The sequence below is a fragment of the Hemicordylus capensis genome, chromosome 17, assembly GCF_027244095.1.
Source record: "Hemicordylus capensis ecotype Gifberg chromosome 17, rHemCap1.1.pri, whole genome shotgun sequence".
Taxonomy (NCBI): domain Eukaryota; kingdom Metazoa; phylum Chordata; class Lepidosauria; order Squamata; family Cordylidae; genus Hemicordylus; species Hemicordylus capensis.
The window spans coordinates 15463398-15484782 of NC_069673.1; the positions used below are offsets into that span (position 1 = coordinate 15463398).

The window sequence follows — 21385 nt, forward strand, 5'->3', positions numbered from 1 at the left end:
GCCGCTGCGGCCGCTTTGCACGCGTCTTCTGCTTCTCCCAGTCAGTTGCGTTACGCAGTTACGCAACCCCGGCATGCAGGCGCTGCTGCTGGCCGGCCCGGCTCCCTTCCGCCTGCGCGAGCCCGGCCGGCGAGCTTCTTCCCAGCAGCGCCTCCGAACTTTCTTTGCCCGCCGGAGCTGCCGGACCCCCAGCTTCGGGCGGAGCGAGATGCCGGAGAGGGGCCTGCCGGGCGCCAGGCTCAGCCGGCGGAGCTGGGGGCCAGACGCCCGGTCCGGCAGGGATGAGAGCCGCCGCCGCCGCCGCCTCCGCCTCCTCCTGGATGCCGGGCAAGCGGTGCCCAGAAGAACAGGTGCCTCGCTCTAGGCGCCCCACCCGCCGAGTTTCCGTGGCAAGTCGTAGCCTCTGCCGCCGCGTGGAGCGTTTCCTTGGACGCCATGGAGCCGAAGAATCCCTCGGAGCCAGAGGAGCACTCTCTGGGTAAGGAGCTCCCAACGCCCGGCAGCGTGCGGGAAAGTTCTTCCCCGTCCCCAGGACGGAGGCATCTGTTGCGTCTCCGCCCCGACTCGTTAGGCAGCGGTGGCCGGGTCGCTTCGGAAGGCGAGAGAGGGGACAGGTGTGTGGAGACGAGCCAGCTGGTGGGGGCGGCGCGGGGGGGGGGATGTGTAAGTGGCCAGGTGTCACTGCATGCTCCGTCGAGCAGAATGGGAAAGCGGGTTCAGCTTCTGATACACGCGGTGGGCATTGGGGGTCTTACCTCTCTGGATGTTTTCAAGCCCAAGACTTAAGGGGAGGGGAGCGGCCTCATGGGACAGAAATGCGCCCCCCCCTTTTTCTTTTAAAGTAGATTTGGTTGGTTTTTGAATATAATTCTAAAACTATGTCAGTTGTGGGGTGGGGTTCTGCTCCCAGTGCCAGGGTGGAGGGGCAAAACCTCTGGGTCCTCGTGGGCTAGAGGTTGTCTTGGTGGTGACATCACAGCTATGGACCAGCCGACCCTGGGTGGCTCACCAGCTGCCTTTGCAAAGAGGTGAGACCGCTCTGTTCTCCCAGGGCTTGCATGGCTATAATCAGGGCAGTGTGGATGCTGGTGAATGGGCACTTCTGGAGAACTGCAGTTTGCAGTTTGAAAAAAAATACTCAAGGCTCTAGTCCTGGTTGTGAGATTTTGCTTGGAAGTAAGTGGGCAGTGCCAACTGTGATGGTGAAAAGGTGGTGGTGGGGATCAAATTTCCTATGCTTGAGGCAGGGCTTGGCACCCCGGTATTCTCAATCTGCATAATCTAGGCAAGGGCCCGAAAGGGCCCTTTGAGAGCGCTTTAGTTCTTTCTTGAGTGCCGAAGGATGCCACGGGCTTGTTCTTTCCCATTATTGTGCCCACCCTATATGGACTTCTGGGAGGTTTTCATACTTAGTAAACGGCTTTGGGCTTTTATTTGTTCATTATGTTTGTATACCGCCTAAACTCACATCTGGTTTTAAATGAGAAACAGTCCATCCATATGAATATGTATATATGCATGTGTATATATATGGTGCAGGTAGCTGTAATGGTCCATTAGAAAAAGGAATCTGTTTGGTTAGATTCCCAGGACACCCTGATGTTTTTTTAGTTGCAGATAACGATTCCTCTATCTCCTATATTGTAGCAAAATTTTGTTATATAGCTATTAAAGTGCTCAGCTCCTTGACTGGTTCAAAAGGGAACTTGGATTGTTTATAAGACTTGCTGTGGTGTTGACTTGGTAGTGCTCCAATCGCTGCTGTGGTATCTGTTTTCTGTCATAGTAATATTTGCAATTTTAGTTTTATATTTGGTCAATGACCATAAATACAATTTATTGATGAAAGGAATCTAGCAGTCCCAGTAGGCTATTATTAGGTGCAAATAAAACGTTGCGACGTTGTGAGCAAGCTTCCGAGGGTCACAGAACGCTTCTTCAGTCTGGATGTGAAGCCAAAACAAAGAGGGGGAATTGGGATGACTGGGCGCTGCATCTTTTGGTTTAGCTTAGACACTGCTGTGGCCAGGAAGGAACGGCTGGAAAGGAAAGCAAGGTCTGAATTCTGTACTACTCATTGGTTACATAGGAAGCTGCCATATACTGAGTCAGACCCTTGGTCCATCTAGCTGAGTATTGTCTGCACAGACTGGCAGCAGCTTTCTCCAAGGTTCCAGGCAGGAGTCTTTCTCAGCCCTGTCTTGGAGATGCTGCCAGGGAGGGGACTTGGGACCTTGTGCATCATGCAAGCATGCAGGTGCTCTTCGCCTGAGCTACGGCCCCATCCCCTCAGGGGAATATCTTCCAGCGCTCACATGTGTAGTCTCTCATCCAAATGCAAACCATCGCAGACCCTGCTTAACAGGGGGAGCATTCATTCATGCTTGCCACCACAAAACCAGCTCTCCTCCTTGCTGTCTGTAAGCTGTTGCTATCTGTACCTTCTAGAGGTGTGTGTCTCGAACCCAGGGCTCAGACAGCAGTTCCCAGGTGCTTTATTTCCTGCACCAGCTCCTAAGCCAGAGGAGGCAGCTGTGGCTGGCTTGAATGTTGCAATGTGGCAGTAGCTCCTGGCTGCAGGCCGGCTGAGCTTCTCACAGGCTTCCCAAAGCCCAACTTGGACTCCTACTGGACGGTTGGAAGAGCCTCTGGTTTGCATGCAGAAGGCCCCAGTTCCAATCTCTGGCAGCGTCTCCAGGTTCCTGTGCTGGGGGTGGAAAGGGCCAGTTACTCTCCCCCTGCTCAATAAAGAGGATCACCATGTTAAGTGGTGCCTCTTTGCCAAATTAGCAGGGGTTTGGTGTAGTAGAAACAGGCAGTACTTCTAGCTTCACTGAGTTCTTTATCGTGGAGCAAAATTTCAGATAGTGCAGTGGGTGAATACCTCTCTAAGGTTTGCACCATGCATCTTCACAAGGGACATTCAAGGGGGCTTTTGCCTCGGTCTGGGGTTGTAATGCAAACGGGGGAAACCCTGCACTGGCCAGGATGTTCACCTGCATTACAAATGCCTCTCCTCTGACTCTGTCTTCCACCTTAGCAATGGTTAAAGATGTGTACAAGGAACTATAGATATAGATGTGTGTGTGTGTGGAGGGAGAGGGAGAGAGAGATCCAGGTTGGAGGGGTGTTGCAGAAGAAACTGGCTTTGATATATAAGCGTGTGCGATTTTTGCTTTTCTTCCCTCCCAGATAATGCCAGTCTTGAAATGCTTATATAATAGCCGACTATATATAGAATAAGTATTTGTAAGATGCTCATTATTCTTAGTAGCTGCAGATACCGTTTTTTAAAAAAAACCCCAAGTTATGCATTAAATTGTTCAGCTACCAAACATTTTAGAACAAGGAAGATGATGTCAGGAAAAGAAAGAGTAATTTTAAATGGAATTATTCTGCCCAGCCAATAATCTTTCTGCATGAAACAGGGGTGTGGGGGACCCTGTTTTCTGGGGATCCTCTAGCCCCGGATTTCCTGCACCGAGCAAGGGCTGGTCTAGATGGCCTCCCAGGACCCCCTCTGCCTCCCTGCTCTTATGACCTGGAGACGATGAGGAGTGAAGAGGCCGGTGGCTGAGCTGATGCCCTCTGCTTCTTATTTATAGGTCAGGCCCGGAGCTTTTAAAGCAAGCCCCGGGGCTCAGACAGCAACAGGAGAAGCGTCTGGGCAGGCATCTTAATGAGCGCCTCTTCATTCAGGAGAGAGTTCGTGGCAAAGGGCCAGCCGTGGGTTATTTCTGAGGACGGGGCGGGGACACCTGAGCAGGCTGCATTCTGAGCTCAGGCGGGCTGACCTCTGGGCCGTGCACACAGCAGAGAGACTGCATGAGCATATGCACACACACACACACACCCGCCCTTGGCCACGGCATTGGACAGCCGGGCTGTGCCTGCTGTGCAGCTGCCCGGCCCGGCCCATTAGACGTCTTGGTTTTCACGTTGATAGCCACCGGGGGAGTCCCGGGCGCTCTAGCCCCTTGGATCGTAGAGGGGTATACCCAGGTCACCCTGGAAGACAGCTCATGGGATGCGGAGGGAATTGCCTCTTCCGTTTTGCACCCGGCTCGGCCGCCTTGAGCCACTGTTTCGCACCCGGCTCCGGCTGATGGCCCTGGGAGACCCGAATGGAGAAACCGAGTCGGTCCCGCAAGGTTGAAGCCTGCCAATCCCACTCTGAGAGGCCCCTCGGTCCTCCTCGGGGGTGGGTGTTGGAACCCAACCCGAACCCTGGCCAGGAATGATGTTGTACAGTGCAGGCGTCTGCACACATGTTTGTGTGAATGACTGCCCGCACGTTTGTTTTAAAAGTGAGTCTGGGAACAGGGCCCTCTCAAATGCAGGGCGTGGGTCGGAAGTTGTAAGGAGGGGGAGGTAGCTCAGGGGAAGAGCATCCACTCAGCTTGCAGAAGGTCCCAGGTTTGATCCCTGGCAGCATCTCCAGGTAGGCCTGGGAAAGACACTGAGAGCTGCTGCCAGCCAGTGTAGACAGTACTGAACTAGATAGAGGAATGGGCTGACTCAGTATACAGCAGCTTCCTGTGTTCCATCCGGACTGGGGATCTTGGGCATGCAGAAGGTCTTCTTTACCACTGAGCTGTGGCTCTTCCCCTCAAGGGAAGCTTCCCTATTCAGAAGCTCTCTACTTCTCAGTAAAAGATGTTGAGGACCAACCGCCGGAGGAGTTGCTGCCAGTCCAACTCAGCTGAAGGCAGTTGGGCCATCAAACTCAGTTGATGGCCCAACTCAGCCGAAGGCAGCTTCCGAAGTGTGCTACTGTGCGTGCCTTGAACATCATGTGCGATGTACAGATAGGGGCCTGCACATGAGGGGTGCGGGCTGGCTGTCGTGTGTGAACAGGGCAGTAGTCCTGGACCCCCCACCCCCGGGGGTCAAAGGGTCCACAGCCACCCCAGCGCTCTCCTCTGGGAGATTTCTGCCCCGAGGAAGCTGACGGTGAACACGAAAGCGTCCCCAGACCCCCCATCTCTGACACTGACTTGCGCCCTCCCCAGAGGCATCACTTGCATTTACGGTGGGTGGCTTTGAAGCCTCCACTCCACTTATCTCCCTCCATTGTTGCCCGCTTTGAGCCTCTGGTGGGCTATCGAGCTAAGTAAATACGCTTGCACAATGAGACCGAAGGAGCGGCCCAAGGTCAGCCGAGCTGCCGGCGGTTCTGCCCCGGCTGCCTGCATTCCCCACAAGGGAGACGGCGCCCTGCCCGCCGCTCGCTCGGATGACACCCATGGATGCCGGGTTCCCAGATGTGCCCGGCGGGGCGGGGCCATCAAATAATGAAAGGGCGGCCCCGTTGGAGGTGACCGGAGCCACCTGAAGGGCCGGGGCCGAGGCAGGTAAACGCGGGCTGTCGAATGCTGGGCGCGGCGGAGGGAGAGCTGCTGGGTGTCCTCTGAATTCTGCCCAGGAAGGAGTGTGTGAAGGCTCGTCGTGGTTTTTCAAAAGATGCACCCAGTGAGGTGGCGAGAGCAAGCCGCTCATCCGGCTGGCTCACGTGACTCCGAGTAGGGAAGGAGACGTGTTGTGCCCCAGTTCGGGGACACGCCTGGCCGTGTGTGAGTGAAAAACAAGGCCAGGGGCTGGGGGAAGTGACAGCCTGCGAAACAGCAGCTGGCCTGGGGGGGCTCCGTCCTACCCAGCAGCCGTACCCAGCTCCCTGACCAGGTAGGACGAACAGCCCCCTACCCAGCTGCAGCCGCGCAGCCGGCGACCTCTCAGGCAGCACAAGCCTCCTGCCCTTACGGTCCTGCTCTCTGCATTCTTGACGTCTGGCCCGGGGCCTGACAGATCCCTGCCGGGCGACCACTCTCGACTCCCCAGGGGGGCTGGCCAAAGTTCTCTTCGGCTCTCTGTCGCTGACTGTTTTCTCTTGCTGCCCTTTGCGCCCGGGGCTCCCTGCTGAAGGGGGACAGGGGGCTGCTCTCCTCCACATCCTCTTCCGATTTCGCCCCAAACGGAAATGGTCCATTCATTCCCGTTTTCCCGATGGAAACTCACATTTCCCAGTTGGAAATGAGAACCTCGGGGCGGGGGCCTCTCCTGTTTGCCTTAACAGCCAGGCGAGCATTCTGACCCCGAAATTCTTCTCTGTCTTGGATTTCAGTCTGCCCACAGCAAAGATTTCAGCTCTCCACCTCCCACTCACAAGTGTCTGATCCTCCCAGCCTCCTCCCACCCACTTCACTGGTGGGGCAGCTGTTGCTGCCACTCTGTGGGTAAGCAGATGGGAAGTTTCTCCGTGCACTAGCACTCTGTGTGTGTGTGTGTGTGTGTGTGTGTGTGTGCACGCATGCAGCGGGGAGAAGACCTCTGACTGTTGGAGCCAGCAGGCAAATAAATGGGTCAGAAGGAGGGGAGGATAAATGGGTCAGAAGGGAGGGTTTAGAAATGAGTGGAAGAGGCTTTGAGGCTCACAGGAGTGGGTTAGGGGTCGGACCCCATTATGCCTCCATTGAGGGGCACAACAGGTCTGAATCAATTTCCATTGGCTTGGAAGAAGCTAAGTCGCTTTCCATTTTTTCCTTCCTGTGGAAATAGCTTGGCATATCCTGAGCCAATCTGAACCAAACCAGGAAGGGAGCTTCTGCTTTTCCACCATGCCCTCGGTCGCCTCTCCTGTAAGCTCCTTGGGGCAGAGCACTGCATTTCTTGCTGACGCCACGCGGCCAAGTGCCAGGGCATACCCTGGATGGATGCTCTTCACTTAGGCCATGGAATGCAGAAAGATACTAGTTTCTGTCTCTGGCCCATCACTATGAATGTTTATCTGCTGCTTCTCAACCACAAAGTCCTCAAAGTGGTTGGCATCGCAAAAGGAGACGGGGGTGTATGCATTCCCCATCCATTGTGGCAGCGCGCCTCCTGGGTGTCTGGTTGCAAAGCGAAATGGCGCGATTTCCCTACATATCCCTGCATTCTTCCCTCCCCCCCCCGCCACCCCCTTTTATGGCTTGTTGGATGGCGGCGGCAACAGCACAGAGCTCAGTGTGAATGGAAATGCAGCTGCATTGTGAGAAAGGACCTCCGCAGCTGCCAGGCGAGGTTGCTAAGTGTTTGCACAATACATTTTCTTGCCTTCTGCGAAATAAAAGCTCTTGCCTTTCCCCCCGAAAGTTCCGCCGGCACTTGGGGGTCCATCCGTTGCATGGGGAGGACGGGGGTGGCCAGCTACTCCGAAGTGGCCAAAGGCAAATCCTCACGTCTTCCCTCCTTCCCAGTTTCCCTTTTGGATCCGCTTCTCAGTTCGTGACCTCTCATGCAAAATGGCAAAGGAGATGTGAATATTCGGGCTGTGAACAGGGAGTGGAGACCTGAGACTCTGAGAACTTTGTACGGTATGTTTGGGAAGCCGTTCTCTCGGTTTTATCGCAGCCTGTTGGGCCTGTATCATTACAGGGGTAGCCAACCGTGCATCCTCAGATGTCGTTGGACTACAACTCCCATTATCCCCTGCTGTGGCGCACAATATCCATTGAATATTGGAGGCACTCCATGGTTTCAGACAGGAGTCTTTCCCAGCCCACCTGGAGATGCCACCAGGGATGGAACCTGGGACTTTCTCCATGCAGATACTCAGCACTCGCATGTAGTCTCCCATCCAAATGAAAATCAAGGTGAGCTCTGCTTAGCAAGGGGGCTGCCACAAACCTAGCTCTACCTCCCCGGCTTACAAAGCAAGCAGCAGGCACTCTCCAAGCCAAGCACCCACCACATACTGTGAGTTGGCAAGCCCTCCATTTTTGCTGTCCCGGGCAGGCAGCCCAAAGCAGAGGTCATTTGGCAGAGTGGGGCTACCACTTTGCCAAACTGCAGCCAGAATTGAACCATCTTGCAGCAGTTAAGGACAAATCAATGCTCTTGCCTGTTCAGCCAAAGGCGGCCTACATTGTCTAACATCTAGCCAGCCAGATGTTTCTGGGAAGGCTCAGACAATTCCCTTTACTTTCTGGTGTTCAGGGCTATACTGCCCGTGAGCATGGAAGTTCCATTAAGCTAATAGCCTCTGGTGGACCGATCCTCTTCCATGAGTTGGGCTAGTCTTCTTTTAACACCATCTAAATTGGTAGCCTTTCCCAAATCTTGTGGCAGTGAGTTCCATAAGCCAGTTGTGTGTTTAGAGGTTCAGAAAAGTGCTTAGCTTTGAGTTGTGCTGACTCTCAAGAGGAAAGGAGTTCCAGAGGGTTGGGCTGTGATATGAAGCTGTACTTAAGGAATTCTCCTTTGAATCAGTAACAAGTATATTAAAACTGTGTGCTGACGTTAGATGCTGGAGCTGTCATTGCTTCTCAGTGCTCCTAATCCTCTCGAGGCAGCTGTTTTAGCCCTGGCTCTCTTTACCTTTTCCTTCCTTGTGAACTCGCTGTTACTTGATCCGCAGGAATGCAATTCCCTCTCCAGACTAGCTGTGAGTGAATTCTTCAGCATGCTTAGACTAACTTAGACCTGACCTTCGAGACAGAGCCGAGGACAAACTCTAGCAACTGCAGAAGGTCTCAGCCAAAAAGTGTGTGTGTGTGTTGTTGGCGGGGAACACTTTTCACAAAAATGTATGTGTCTGCAAAAAATGCCTTTTGGTTGCCCTTTTGGCAAAGCAGCAAATAGGGGACCATTCAGAGTGAAGGCAGAGTCACTCCCCTCACTCGTCATTGGCTTTGTGATAGCTACATGAAGTCAAATCGGGCTAGACAGGATTATGACATCATCATGCTTGCTCTGTGATCCCTGACTGGCTAGGGTCACATTCCCAGGGACTAAGAAGTCAAAGCGAAATGATGAAGACCATTTCTGCCTATGCTAGAAACCTGTCACATGTTCCGTAAGTAGCCACTCCTGCAGAAAAACGAACGTATGGTATTCGATGCCACAGAACGTGGTGATGGCTTCTGTTTACTTCCCAGCAGGAAGATGTTAATTATTATTAGTTGGGTGCCTTGGTGCACATCTGTTGACTTTTTGATTTATATTTCATCTGTGGGCCCCTATCCTAAAAATATGTACATGTATAATTGGCATTAAATATTTAAGGATGTTTGGCTGGTGCTCAATATGGTTCCGGAGAGATCCTTGTTTGATATGTGAAGAGCAGAACTTCTTTTTAAAAAGCTTTTAAACCCATTTACATCTTAGCCAGCGGTTATGGGTGGCAAAAAAGGATCCCAAGAGGATATGGGTGGAGCTGAATACCCGGATGCAGTAGCGGATGACCAGACTGGCAGCAGCCAAGGTCTTGTTTTCAAATAGATGAGGTGGCTGAACCCCAGATGGGGGTCTGGATACGGGCTGTTGCTCAGTGGAAGAACATCTGCTTTGCATTCAGAGGGTCCTGGCTTCAATCCCTGGCCGCCTCTCCAGAGAGAGCTGGGAAAGACCCATCTGAAACCTTGGCGAGATGCTGCCGGTCAGAGTAGTCAGTACTGAGCGAGACGAAGCAAGGGTCTGACTCAGGAGAAGGCAGCTGCTTCCATACCAAGACGGTAATCTGTGAAATGGAGCGGGAGCATAGACCGAGCCCTGGTTCGAGGCGTGGCTTGCACGGAGGACTACGTGGGGAGGCTGTGGCTTTCGAGAGCCCGGTGGACCCAGAGTGGCTCTTTGGGGTCAGCTGGCAAGGTCTCACCTGCGGCCTGGATGGCACCCGGAGGCCATCCTCAAGGAGTGCTGGCGGTGCAGGAGGCCAGACCTGCCTGCTCAGAGCCCTGGTCCAAGCAGAGGCCTCCACACGCCCAACCTGGCAGGCACCTGAACCCTCCCGCAGAGCTGGGCGCAGGGCCTGGAAGGGGACTCGGAGCATCAGGCAGCCAGCGTGGCATGTTTAATCGGGAGAGAAAAGAGGCAAGTTCTCGCGCAGGCCTCTGGGACCGCGCCTCACGAGGCAGCTTCTATTTCGAGAGGCCGTCAAACCCTCGCTCGGCTGATGGCTTTATTCCCACCTCGCGCCACTCCTGAAGGCAGCCGGAGTCTTCTCTCTCCTTCTGAAGGGAAAAGAGGCAGCAGCAGCCCAGCCCACGGACGCCTTCAGTCTCTCCCAAGCTGCTGCTGCTGGGGTGGATGGAGCAAAATGTTCTCACACCAAGTCAATACAGGATTTTCCACTTATCTTTAATGTTTAATTCATCTCTCTCCCTTAAAGAAGAAGATAGAAATAAGAAAATGAAGGGAGGAGAGAGAACCCAAGGCTTTGATTGAAATTTAAGTGGTCTCTGGGCTTTTCCATGGGGAAATGGCTGCAGAACGTTGGTTTTTCAGGCTGTGGGTTTGTTTGCATTACGGGAGATTCCGCCAGCCCGGTGATCGCTAAAGGCTAGTTTGTCATCTCACAGGACACGTTTCCATGGACATCTCGACACTACAGAGTAGAACGGGTTTCATACTCTTTCCCTCTCCCCAGGGAAACTTGGGAAGCGTAGTTGTGTGGGGGCTAGGGGATTTCCCAGCAGCCTCAGCTAACTACAATTCCCAGGATTCTTTAGCGGACGCCATGACTGTTATGGCTGGGTCACACATGTTTTCCCCCAACTTGGAAATGGCACCGTTCCTTACTGTCAATGGACTATCCAACAGACAGACATCCCAGAGAGAGCTTCCCAAAGACATGTCTCTGGTGCGGGCAATCTATTATTTTTATCTGACATATTTGTATACTGCCCAGAATGCAAGTCTCTGGGTGGTTTACAACAAAACAAGAAAAGCAACAAGTAAAAAGGTTGAAACGTGACAACAATTTACAATATAAAATAACGTTGAAACTATTAAAAACCATCAAACTATTAAAACTGTATCTAATTAAAAGCCTGGGTGAACAAATGCATCTTGACTGCCTTTAAAAGTTGCCAGAGATGGGGAGGCTCTTATTTCAGCAGGGAGTGAGCCCAGGGGCAGCAATGGAGAAGGCCCCTCCCTGAGTAGCCTCTGGATGAGCCGGTGGCAACTGCAGACGGACCTCTCCAGATGATCTCAATGGGCGGTGGGGTTCATGGAGGAGAAGACACTCTCTTAAATACCCAGGGCCCAAGCTGTTTAGGGCTGTATAGGTTATAACCAAAACCCTGGTATTTTGCCCGGAAACCTATTGGCAGCCAGTGTCGATCTTTTAAGTTACGAGTGCTATGGTCTCTCTGAGATGACCCAGAGACCAGCCTGGCTGCCACATTCTGGACTAACTGCAGTTTCTGGACTACATACAAAGGCAGCCCCACATAGAGTTCATTGCAGTAATCCAGTCTGGAGGTTGCCAGCAGATGTACTACTGTTCTGAGGTCATTGATCTCAAGAAACAGACATTGGTGCCCAATCTAGGTGTTTCCCATAGTCTGGGAAACATACCAGTGGGGATTCGAACCGGCAACCTTCTGCTTGTTAGTCAGGCATTTCCCCGCTGTGCCACTTAAGGTGGACTTATGATGTCTAGAAGGTGGCAAGGAGGGGCACTGTCTGTTCCCGCCCACCCCAAATGGTGCAGGAGGGGGCCTAGACCAGCCAGGGAACTGTCCAACAAGATCTGGGCAGCAGGATCATGAGGCCTGGACCAGCAAGGAGCTGTCCAGCACCATCCGGCTAGAGAAGCTCGCTTGGGAAGCAAGCTAGGCAAGGGAGCTTCTCTCCTGTTCCACCAGCAGATAGCAGGCAAGTAGGAAGACAGGAACACAGGAAGCTGCCTTCTACTGAGTCTGACCCTTGGTCCGTCTAGCTCAGTATTGTCTACACTGACTGGCAGCGGCTCTCCAAGGTTCCAGGCAGGAGTCTTTCCTGCCCTCCCTGGAGATGCTGCTGCCAGGGACGCAAGCTGGGACCTTTGGCCTGCCAAGCAGTGGCCCCATCCCTCATAACGGGGATCCACCTCGTGATTCACCGAATTGGAGCTGATTCACCGAATCAGATCCACGATACACAGCTGTGCCTCGTGTTCCCCGCTCGGAGGCACTGACATTTGCACAGGTAATTGACTTAACTGAGTGGCCGCGAAAACCATCACGGCTTTCTTTCCAGCCCCGGCTCTCTCATTTACAGAGCCGCTGGGTTCTGTTGGGGAAGCAGGGTTTGCATCAGGAAGGCAACATCCTGGATCTCTGCCACATCCGAAGGCTCCTTCCTCCAACTGGTCGCCCTTAAGAGAAGAGGCGGAGAGCGGCGCGGCCCCCGGCTGGGCACCGTTTCAAGGCATCCCGCGTTCTTCTGCCGCATAATTAATGCCATGTTTTATTAGCAATGAAAGCCGGGCTTGTTTTGTACAAATGCCGGAGCAGTAAAGTGTGACTCGGCAGACAGTAAAAAACCCGAGCATAACATTACTTCTGCGATTTATCGCCTGCCAGAGTTGCTTATTCACTGTGTAAAACAAGTTTATTGGTATTCGGCCAATGGCAGCCCGAAAGCCGGCATTAGTTATGTCTCGGGGAAAACGCAGACCCTCTGACAATTGCCTTGCAAATGAAGCTGCCGGCAGGAACCGAAGGTTTCCGCGGCTGCGCTCTTGGCCAATGCCTGCGCCTGGCCTGTCCTGGCCTTCTTTTCTTCTTTCTCCAGTACTTTCCTGCCTGGGACTTTGGCTTCTCCAGTTCTCACCCCCTCAGCTGCTCAAAAGCAAAAGAGGTGAGGGCATTTCCCATGCCCCCTCCTTTGACAGTTTCTGTCAAAAGTAGGTTCAAAAGAATTTCCCATGGCCCCTTCATTGGACAATGAATTTCCCGTGGCGCCTTCATATCTCAAAAGGACAGATAAGAGAGTTTCCCGTGTTCCCTTCTGTGATTGTTTCTGTCAAATGGAGGGATGAGATAATGCCTGTGGCCCCTTCATTGACTGTTTATCTCAAAATAGAGGTGAGGCAATTTCCCATGTTCCCTGCACCGACTGTTCTGTCAAAAGCAGAGTCAAGAGAATTTCCCATGGCCCCTTCATTGACTGCTTATTTCAAATGGAGGGATGAGAGAATTTCCCATGTTCCCTTCTTTGATTGTTTCTCTCAGAAGGAGGGAGATCTCTCATAACCTCTTCATTGACTTGTTTCTCCAGAGGCATGAGAGAATCTCCTTCCTTGAATGCTGCTTATCAGTGGCCTTTCATCATGATGGCTCAAAGAGGAACTTCCATGTTCCAGGGCACCCTACCACTGAGTGCCAGTTGCTGGAAAGAGTGCTGGAGAGGGTGAAGGTCTGCCTTCCTGGCTTGTGGGCTTCCTGGAGGGCGTCTGGTTGGTCCCTGTAGGATGCAGGAGGACACTGAACTAAGCGGACCTTCTGACGGTCTCATGAACTGACCCTTGAGTGTGCAACTGTGCTTGTGTGCGTGTGCAGTGTCTGGGTGGTGGTCTTTCTTCAGGGGGAATTCCTCCGTTTCTGATATGCGGCTCCTATCTCTGAGTCTCAGTCGAAGCCTCATCTGTGCTTCGAAAACTCTCCCCCGCCTCCCTCCGCCACCGCCTCCTTTTAAATTTAATAACTTCATTTTACTGCCAGGGAAAGCAACAATTAAGTTCTGGAGTGCGGGGGGGGAGGGGGGGGCAGCTCGGCTCAGCTCCAGAAACAGGAGGGTTCGAGGGACGCGGTGTGGGGGGGGGGTGGCAAAGGAAAATTACCCAATTTTTAAAAAAGGCATGTAACCACGAGGAAGAAAGGAAAGAAATGCTGTTGCCCTGGAAACCTTGGTGTAAAATAGAAGGTTTTTCCCAAACAAAGCCCAGAGCCTTCGAGGAGGAGGCCGGAGCTGCCGAGCCCTGGCCAGAAGCCAGCCGCTCCCCGCCACCCTCTGCAACTCAGGCCAAGTTGGCGAGACGCTTGTAGGGCCCCCTCCCCAAAAGCTCCCAGCTCCTCTCGCTGGTCTCTGCTGCTGTGCGCAGCGGCGAGCGAGGGAGGCCTCCGAGGAAGCGTCTCGGAGCGGACAGAGCCTGCAATGTCGAGGCAAGGGGGACGTGGTCTGGCCCGGGACGCAGCCAGCTCGGGCCTGAGGTAGCCGCCGGGGCCTCCTCTGTATGTATCCGGTTGCCTGCTGTGCTTGAAGGGCATCCCAGGGAGTGGAGGATGATCCGGACGGCCAGGGGGTTGGAGCTCCTTCTCTGCAAACAAAGCCTAACCTATTTGAGGCTTTTCGGTTTTAGGAGGCAGACAATTAATAGGGTACAGAATAGAGGTTTATAAAATGATGGAGGAGGAGGAGAGGCCGGCGTCTTCCCCAGCTCTCGGAAGGGCTGGGTGAGGCTCCTGCCTGAAACTTTGGAGGAAACTTTGGAGAGCTGCTGCCAGTCAGTGTCGGCCATCCTGAGCTGGATGAAGCAGAGGTCTGACTCGGTATCCAAGTACGCAGCTTCCCGTGTTCTTGCAGATGTACTGATCATTGGCCAGAGCTCAGGGGAAGAGCATCTGCTTTGCATGCAGGAGGTCCCAGGTTCAGTCCCTGGCAGCATCTCCAGGTGGGGCTGAGAGAGACGCCCGCCTGAAACTTTGGAGAAGCGGGTGCCAGTCAGTGTAAATGCTGAGCTTGATGGACCCAGGGTAGGACTCGATATAAGGCAGCTTTCTATGTTTCTTTGAGGGAGTTTTTCTTCCTTTCCTATAATACTAGAATGCAAGGGCGACCCAATAGAACAAGGTGGGCAGGGTGTTTTCCAGATTACACGCTTCTGCATGTCCCATTCGTGCCCCTCCGTATTGCCCGTGTTTTGACATGGCGGTCGCTGTGCTGTCAGCAGGGTGCCGTTGATATTTCCGATGCCTTGTTTCGGATTGTGTTGATGCTTTGTAGCCGAATGACGTCGTATATGCGTTGCAGGAAAGTAGCTGGATTTTTCCATTGTAGGAGGCTTGCCCCATTGTTTATGCGTTGCAGTGTAGTGTGGTGTGGATGGTTCATATCACGGTGTGATGATTTTTTGATTTTTACAGCTCCTTTCCATCCTGTTCATGAAATAATCTTTCCGTGAAATGGGGGGGGGGGAAATTCCCCACCCATGTTCTTGCGCAAAGGTGCAACCCGATTTTCATCTGCTTTCAGCTTTTGATTTCAATCGCTTTTGCTTTTGTTTTTCATCAGACTTATTTTTCGGACACGTTCATGTTTCCTCCTTTTTGTGTGTGCTGTGGATTGGCTGGCTTCTTCAGCAGATCGAGGATCTGTTGATATATAAGGCCACAGATTTTAAAATATATATATTATCACTCTGTTTCTTGCACAACAGTCAGCTTTCGGCCCTATCTTCACTTCCCCCTGCTGGCGGCTTTGCGCGAAGGCACCAAGAATTTTTTAAAGAGTTTGTTGCGTCAGCATTTCCCCACTCCCTGCACAACCCCCGAAATGGAGGATGAGGAGGGGGCAGTGAATGCGATTCAGATGGAATATGGACACCCCTTGCCTGGAAAACCTGCTGCAGTGGTGGGCAATATGAATGGCCAAAACCCTGTCACGATGCATTGAGAAACGAATCAAGAAACACTCTACTTGCGGTTTCAAGGCACTGCCTCATACCGTCACACTTTACAACTCTTTAACTGGCACAAATCTCGTAGTCCGGGAAACGCGTCTATCTGTTGTTATCTCTTTCTGTCCCTCCTCCCTCTCAACACAAGGCTTCCAAAGTGCCTCCCTTCCGGAGATGAACCTTCTTCCTCTCGGAAAGCCGTGCACCATTCTGGGCTCAGTTATTTTCCTTTTGCAATTTCTCCAAGGAACCTTTTAAAACAAAAATGCTGAATTTTGAAAACCTCATGCTTGAATTAATAATTGCTGAATGAAATGTCCAGGGGACATGGAAAAGAGGAGAACTGCACTCTATTAAAGTTGTAAGCTATTTATGTATTTGTGTAGCAGGGGGAGGAAAACTCTATTCCAGGACAGATCCTGAAGCCTCTTGAAGGGGAGGAGAGCTGGTCTTGTAATAATGAGCATGAATTATCCCCTTGGCTAAGCAGAGTCTGCCTTAGTTTGCATTTGGATGGGAGACTACATGTGAGGCCTGTAAGTTGTTTGGCTGTAGATCAGTGGAAGAGCCTCTGCTTTGCATGCAGAAGGCCCCAGGTTCCCTCCCAGGCAGCATCTCTCAGGCAGAGACTCCTGCCTGAAACTGCTGCCAGTCAGTGTAGACAATACTGAGTTAGGTGGACCAATATTTTGACTCTGTATAAGACCGCTTTTATGTTTCCTAAGCTTGCCTTCCCCATCCACGTTTCCTCGGTCCTTAAGTTCCGTTGGGGAAGTGCATTTGCAGCCACGCTCACTCAAGTAGGTGTGTGCAGCATTTCCTCTTGTGTTTTCTGCCAAAATCTCCCTGGAGAAATAGTTCCCCCAAACCCAAATCAAGACAACGCAAGACTGGAGCGGAGGATGGCATTTCCAGGTTGTATTACAAAATCTTTCCTCCGGGGGGCAGCAGAGCTGTAAGGAATGGCCACTCGAAACCATTCCTTTCAGATTTTGATGGGGGTGTTTTCGGGTGGGGGGGGGGCAGCTGTCTTTAGTCATGTGTGTCCATCCTCAGGGTCCGCAGGATACATTTTGCAAATTTGGTGAGTGAAGCAACCAGCAGGGCAGAAGTGCCCATCCAACCCTGGCAGGGGACCCGGGTATGCTCCTGATTATTTGTGCACTTGCAAAGATTTTGGCAGGAGGAGGGATAGGACGGCTTTTGCTCCTACCTCAGTGAAAAGCTGGGGGCGGAATCTGGGTAGGGCATGTTTCTTTTACTCCGCTGCTGCCACCGCCGCGCACACGGCCACTCTCCCTGCCTCCGACCTGCTAACTGAGCACAGAGACGCCTTTTGAAAGTGGCGATTCTCTTCTGCAACCGGCCCTCTCCAGCCCCTGCACAGCATCCCTCCAGGGATGTTGTGGTCCCTGCCTCGATGGTGAGCCCTTTGGGGACCGGGAGCCATCTTCTTTCTTATTTATTTCTCTATGTCAACCGCTTTGAGAGCTTGGGTTGAAGCGCGGGATACATCAATATAGTACCTGAAGGTCTGCACACGCACCACCCCCATTTCCTGAGTCCTGCCCTCTTCTCAACCCCGGCAGAAAGAGTCAGGCCCTTTCCTCCTCCTCTGGCACCTCTTTCTGGAGCTGCCACAGCCGTTGTGGGGCATCTGCTGGGCATCTGCCCCACACTCTCTGAGGGCACAAAGCACTGCATGGGCAGTTCTTACACAAGCCTGCAAGGTCGCCGGTGAGGGTCGGGGTCACTCTGGCCTTGCAGTGCTTGAGTGAGGCCACGTAGCGAGCTCGTGGCAGTGGCAAGATTGGAACCCAGAACTTTCTAACTGAGGTGTCAGGCAAAGGAGGACAGCTGAGCTGATATACATCCCCCCCCCAGAGGAGGCTTCTTTGCCCCCTTCCTTGCCTGGCAGGCGGGAAGCAGAAAGACCCCTCTTTTTGGCCGGCACACACACCAGTAACGTCGCCCATAAAGTGTTTCCTTTCCTTCTGCACCAGCCGGGCGGCCCCTGCCAGGAATGTAATTGCTTACAGATGACTCTTTGGGCTGCCCGACCAGGACGGGGGCGGGGTGGGGGGGAGTGCCATTGTGCAGCCTTTGAAAGCAAACGAGATGGGGTGGGGGCGATGTTCACGCTTGATATCCAGACCAGATGTCCCTTTCCAAGTTTCATGGGGGCGGACCTGGGGCTTTGCAAAGGAACTCCTGGCTTCATGCACACCACAAGCCTGCTTTAACCAAATGCAGCAAGTGCCAAGGACATCAAAGGACATCTGTTGTTAGAGAAGAAAAGGGTGCGTGCAGAGGCGCATTTGGGAGGCCGAGCCCCCCCCCATGGAACGCACTGGCGGTGTGGTGTTGTATGCAGGCCTGCCGTCCCCCTGTGTCGAAGAGCAAGCTCAACGGAAACCCGTTTGCAGAAGCTGCCTCTGCACAGCACGGATTGCCTGGTGCGTGAGCCATCACGCCAGGACGCTTTTGGGAGGAGAGCTGGTCTGGTAGTAGCAAGCATGACTTGCCCCCTTTGCTAAGCAGGCTCTGCCCTGGTTTGCATTTGAGTGGGAGACTGGAAATGTGTGAGCACTGGAAGAGATTCCCCTTAGGTGGGACTGTCGCTATAATTGAGCGGATGGATTCAAAGAAGGGGGGGGGAGAGAAGCTCCTGGGTAGGGGGCAGTTCCAGCCCTCCCTATTTTTGTCTTTATCTCCCTCACTTGGAGGGGCTGCCAGGGCCCCTCTTCCTTAGCTACGCCCCTGACCTTAGGGGACGGAGCAGCTCTGGGAAGAGCATGAAACCCTGGAGAACCGCTGCCAGCCAGTGTAGACAATACTGAGTTAGGTGGGCCAATGGTCTGACTCAGTAGGAGGCCGCTTTTAGGTTTCCTGAGCTTTGGCTTCCCATCCACATTTCCTCAGACATGCAAATGTATTGATTATTATGAAGGAGGCCACGGCTCAGTGGAAGAGCATCTGCTTTGCATGCAGAAGGTTCCCAGTTCCCTCCCTGGCGGCATCTCCAAGACGGGGCTGAGAGAGACTCCTGCCTGGAACCTTGGAGAAGCCGCTGCCAGTCTGTGCAGACAATACTGAGCTGGATGGACCAAGGGTCTGACTCAGTATATGGCAGCTTCCTTTGGCTCACAAACCCACCAACTCCCAATCCCTGGAGCCATTTTGCCGCTCTTCTTAAAATGTGTTTTTAATAATGATGATGATGATTGATGATGCCACGAGTGAATGTTTCCAGAGGTAATACTCTCTCTGCTGCATTTAAACAACAAATCATAAGAAGCAGAAAGCATTGCTAAAGTTTGGGGAGAGGAGTAAGGCAAGCTTCTGCCATCTGCGTTGCTGATCACCGTCTGCCAAAAGTGTGGTAGGGTTGGAATGGATATCGGACAAGAAGATGGGCTCCCTCCACAGGTGGAAAAGCTCCTCCAAGTCCAGTTTAAAGGCCGCCTGTACCCACTGTGTTGGCAGTCCCATCCATGGCTCTGACTGGCCCACTCTGGTGCCAAACATCCTGGCCGGGAAGAATCCATTGAATGGCTTTGCATACACAGTGTCCGATGCTGGGAAGTGAACGGAGCACGGCTGGCACCATCAGGGTGGTTTTAAGAGGACTGGAGACTGAGGGCGGGCGAAAGAGACGCGAGATGAGGCTGGGGCCTGCGAAAGCTGCAGGTTGTAACTAAAAGGGGACGACCTCGTGGCGGGGTGTTTTATGCGCAGGTTGGCAGCGCCTTGCCTGCTAATTAATCCGCAGGTCGGAATCTGGCGCTCTTTATGCAGCCTTCCTCTCTGCTTCTCCGGGTCCCTGTTTGTCTCTCCATGCGATCCTGAAGGTGGGAGAACAGCCCTGTCCGGGCAGCTGGTCTGGCCGTCCCGGCAGCGCACTGACGTTCGAAAAGCCGCTTGCAGAGTTGGGGTGTAAAAAGACATGCGCTCTGGCTTCTGCCTTCTTACTTATTTATTTGCAAATGGCCTCGAAGGCAACATACTTAAAATGCTGGGAGTGAGTGGCAAAGGCAGTGGAGAGTGCTGTCTCTTGGAGCACCGACACGGAACCGCTCAGGATCTACTCAGCTCTGCTGCCTGGGACCCTGATGTGCCCGTCTTCTTTCTTCCCGGAGCAGTGTGATGAGCTGCATTGGTTCACAAGCTCTGGACAAAGCAGGAAAATTCCACCAGCCTGCAAACCGAGTTAACCGCCAAACCCCCCAATGAGTCCCAAGGGAGCAATAGTGGGCTTCTGCTATAATATTTTTGTTTTTGAAAAGGAAACCGGATAATCCAGGAAGCTGCGAGCCTTGCAAAGTCGACGGATCGTGGAAGTCTCCGTGCTCTGAAACTGACGGGGAGGAGAGTAAAGAAAGAAGAGACTTCTTCACGGGACCCATAACCAAGTCAGACTGGGTTGCCCACATTTTGCTTTGGGGAGCAGCCTTGGCATCCCAGAGCTCCTTCAAATTTAAGTTTAGGAACATGAGAAGCTGCCTTCTACTGAGTCAGGCACTTGGTCCATCGAGCTCAGTATTGTCCACACTGACTGGCAGCAGCTCTCGAAGGTTCCAGGCAGGAGTCTCTCCCAGCCCTACCTGGAGATGCTGCCAGGGATTGAACTTGGGACCTTTTGCAGGCAAAGCAGTTGCTCTGGCACTGAGCTAAAGCCCCATCCCTTCCTCAGACAGAGAAACATGTTGCCTTTTAGATGCATCCAATTCTGTGTGCAAAAGACGGACAGAAACCGACTTGGAGAATAAAGTTACCCTTTCAGCAGATTTTATGGCTAGGAGGCCAAAGCAAAAACATTTCTGTGAACCGAAGATTCTTGTGACTGAAACAGGTTCATGGGGGCGGCAGTAGCCACCGGCTAGCAATGCACTCCCTGTTGGGCTGTGCGCATGATGGATCTCGGCTTCTCTGTAGCTGGCGGGGACTTCAGGCGAGGAGAGGTTGCTCCTGCGCAAGAAGCGAAGCAGCCGACGTGAGTGTCTCCTTGCAGCTGTCTCCCAAACTCCCTCCCAGTGCTGACCCAGCAGTTCTGCTGCTCTTGCAGAAGCTGCACCAACAGATGAGAAATAAACCTCAGCTCTCCAAAGCCCCCCCACACACACACACCTGCGCCCCCCACAAAAGAAGCGAAATACTTTATAGCAAAACCTTTAGGGAGAGAAGTGGGCAGCCTGTGCAGTGATCAGAAATCTGTCGGGAGCTGGTACACAGGAGGAACAGAGGAAGCTGCCTTCTACCGGGTCAGACCCTGGGTCCATTTCGCTCAGGATTGTCTACCCAGACTGGCAGCAGCTTCTCCCAGGTTGCAGGCAGGAGTCTCTCCCTCTCCCAGGCCTATCTTGGAGATGCTGCCAGGGACGGAACGGGGAACCTTCTGCATCATGCAAGCATGATGCAGGTGCTCCTCCACTGAGCTATGGCCCTGTCCCCGGAGGAGAATATCCTACAGTGCTCACACATGTGGTCTCCCATCCAAATGCAACCAAGGCAGACTCTGCTTAGCAAAGAGGACCATTTGTGCTTGCTGCCACAAGACCGGCTCTCCTCCAGACCAGCTCTGTCTCCTCCGGTGAACGGCCGTTACTTCTAGTTGATTTTCAGGCCTCTTGTAACTGACTGCAGGGGTGTTGCTAGGTACTTGAAAGACCCAGGCCCCAGGCCCACACAGCCCTGTCATTCGATGAGTAAACTCAGTCATAGCCTTGCAAGAATAGTTATGTGTGTGTTTTAAAGTGTCTGCTATTGGAATCCAGCCTCCCAGAAGGTGGAAGCAGCAGAGTGCCAGATGAGGCCAGGAGCTCTTCTCGCCCCTGCTCTGTGCAGCCGCCTCCACAGCTGTGCTTCCCTTCTAGAAGAGGTCAGGGAGGAGGGAGGGGGCTGGTGACTTTCGGGGGGGGGGTCTGAGCTGTCCATTGGGGCCCCACAGAGCTGTCCTTAGAG

At 53.1% G+C, this 21385-nt stretch overlaps 1 protein-coding gene across 3 annotated transcripts in view; it reads left to right on the top strand.

Annotated features, from left to right (window-relative positions):
* The first annotated feature begins 343 nt into the window (after positions 1 to 343).
* Positions 344 to 21385, top strand: part of DAB2IP (DAB2 interacting protein) — a 156902-nt gene continuing 135860 nt past the window's right edge. The window contains exon 1 of one of the 3 annotated variants that reach the window (XM_053281588.1): positions 344 to 478. In XM_053281588.1, coding sequence (XP_053137563.1) covers positions 436 to 478 — 43 coding nt within the window. In that variant the 5' untranslated portion in view covers positions 344 to 435. Of the gene's footprint in view, positions 479 to 13831; positions 13980 to 21385 lie in introns of those variants that run through there. The other 2 variants (XM_053281595.1, XM_053281594.1) reach the window with 2 other exon arrangements.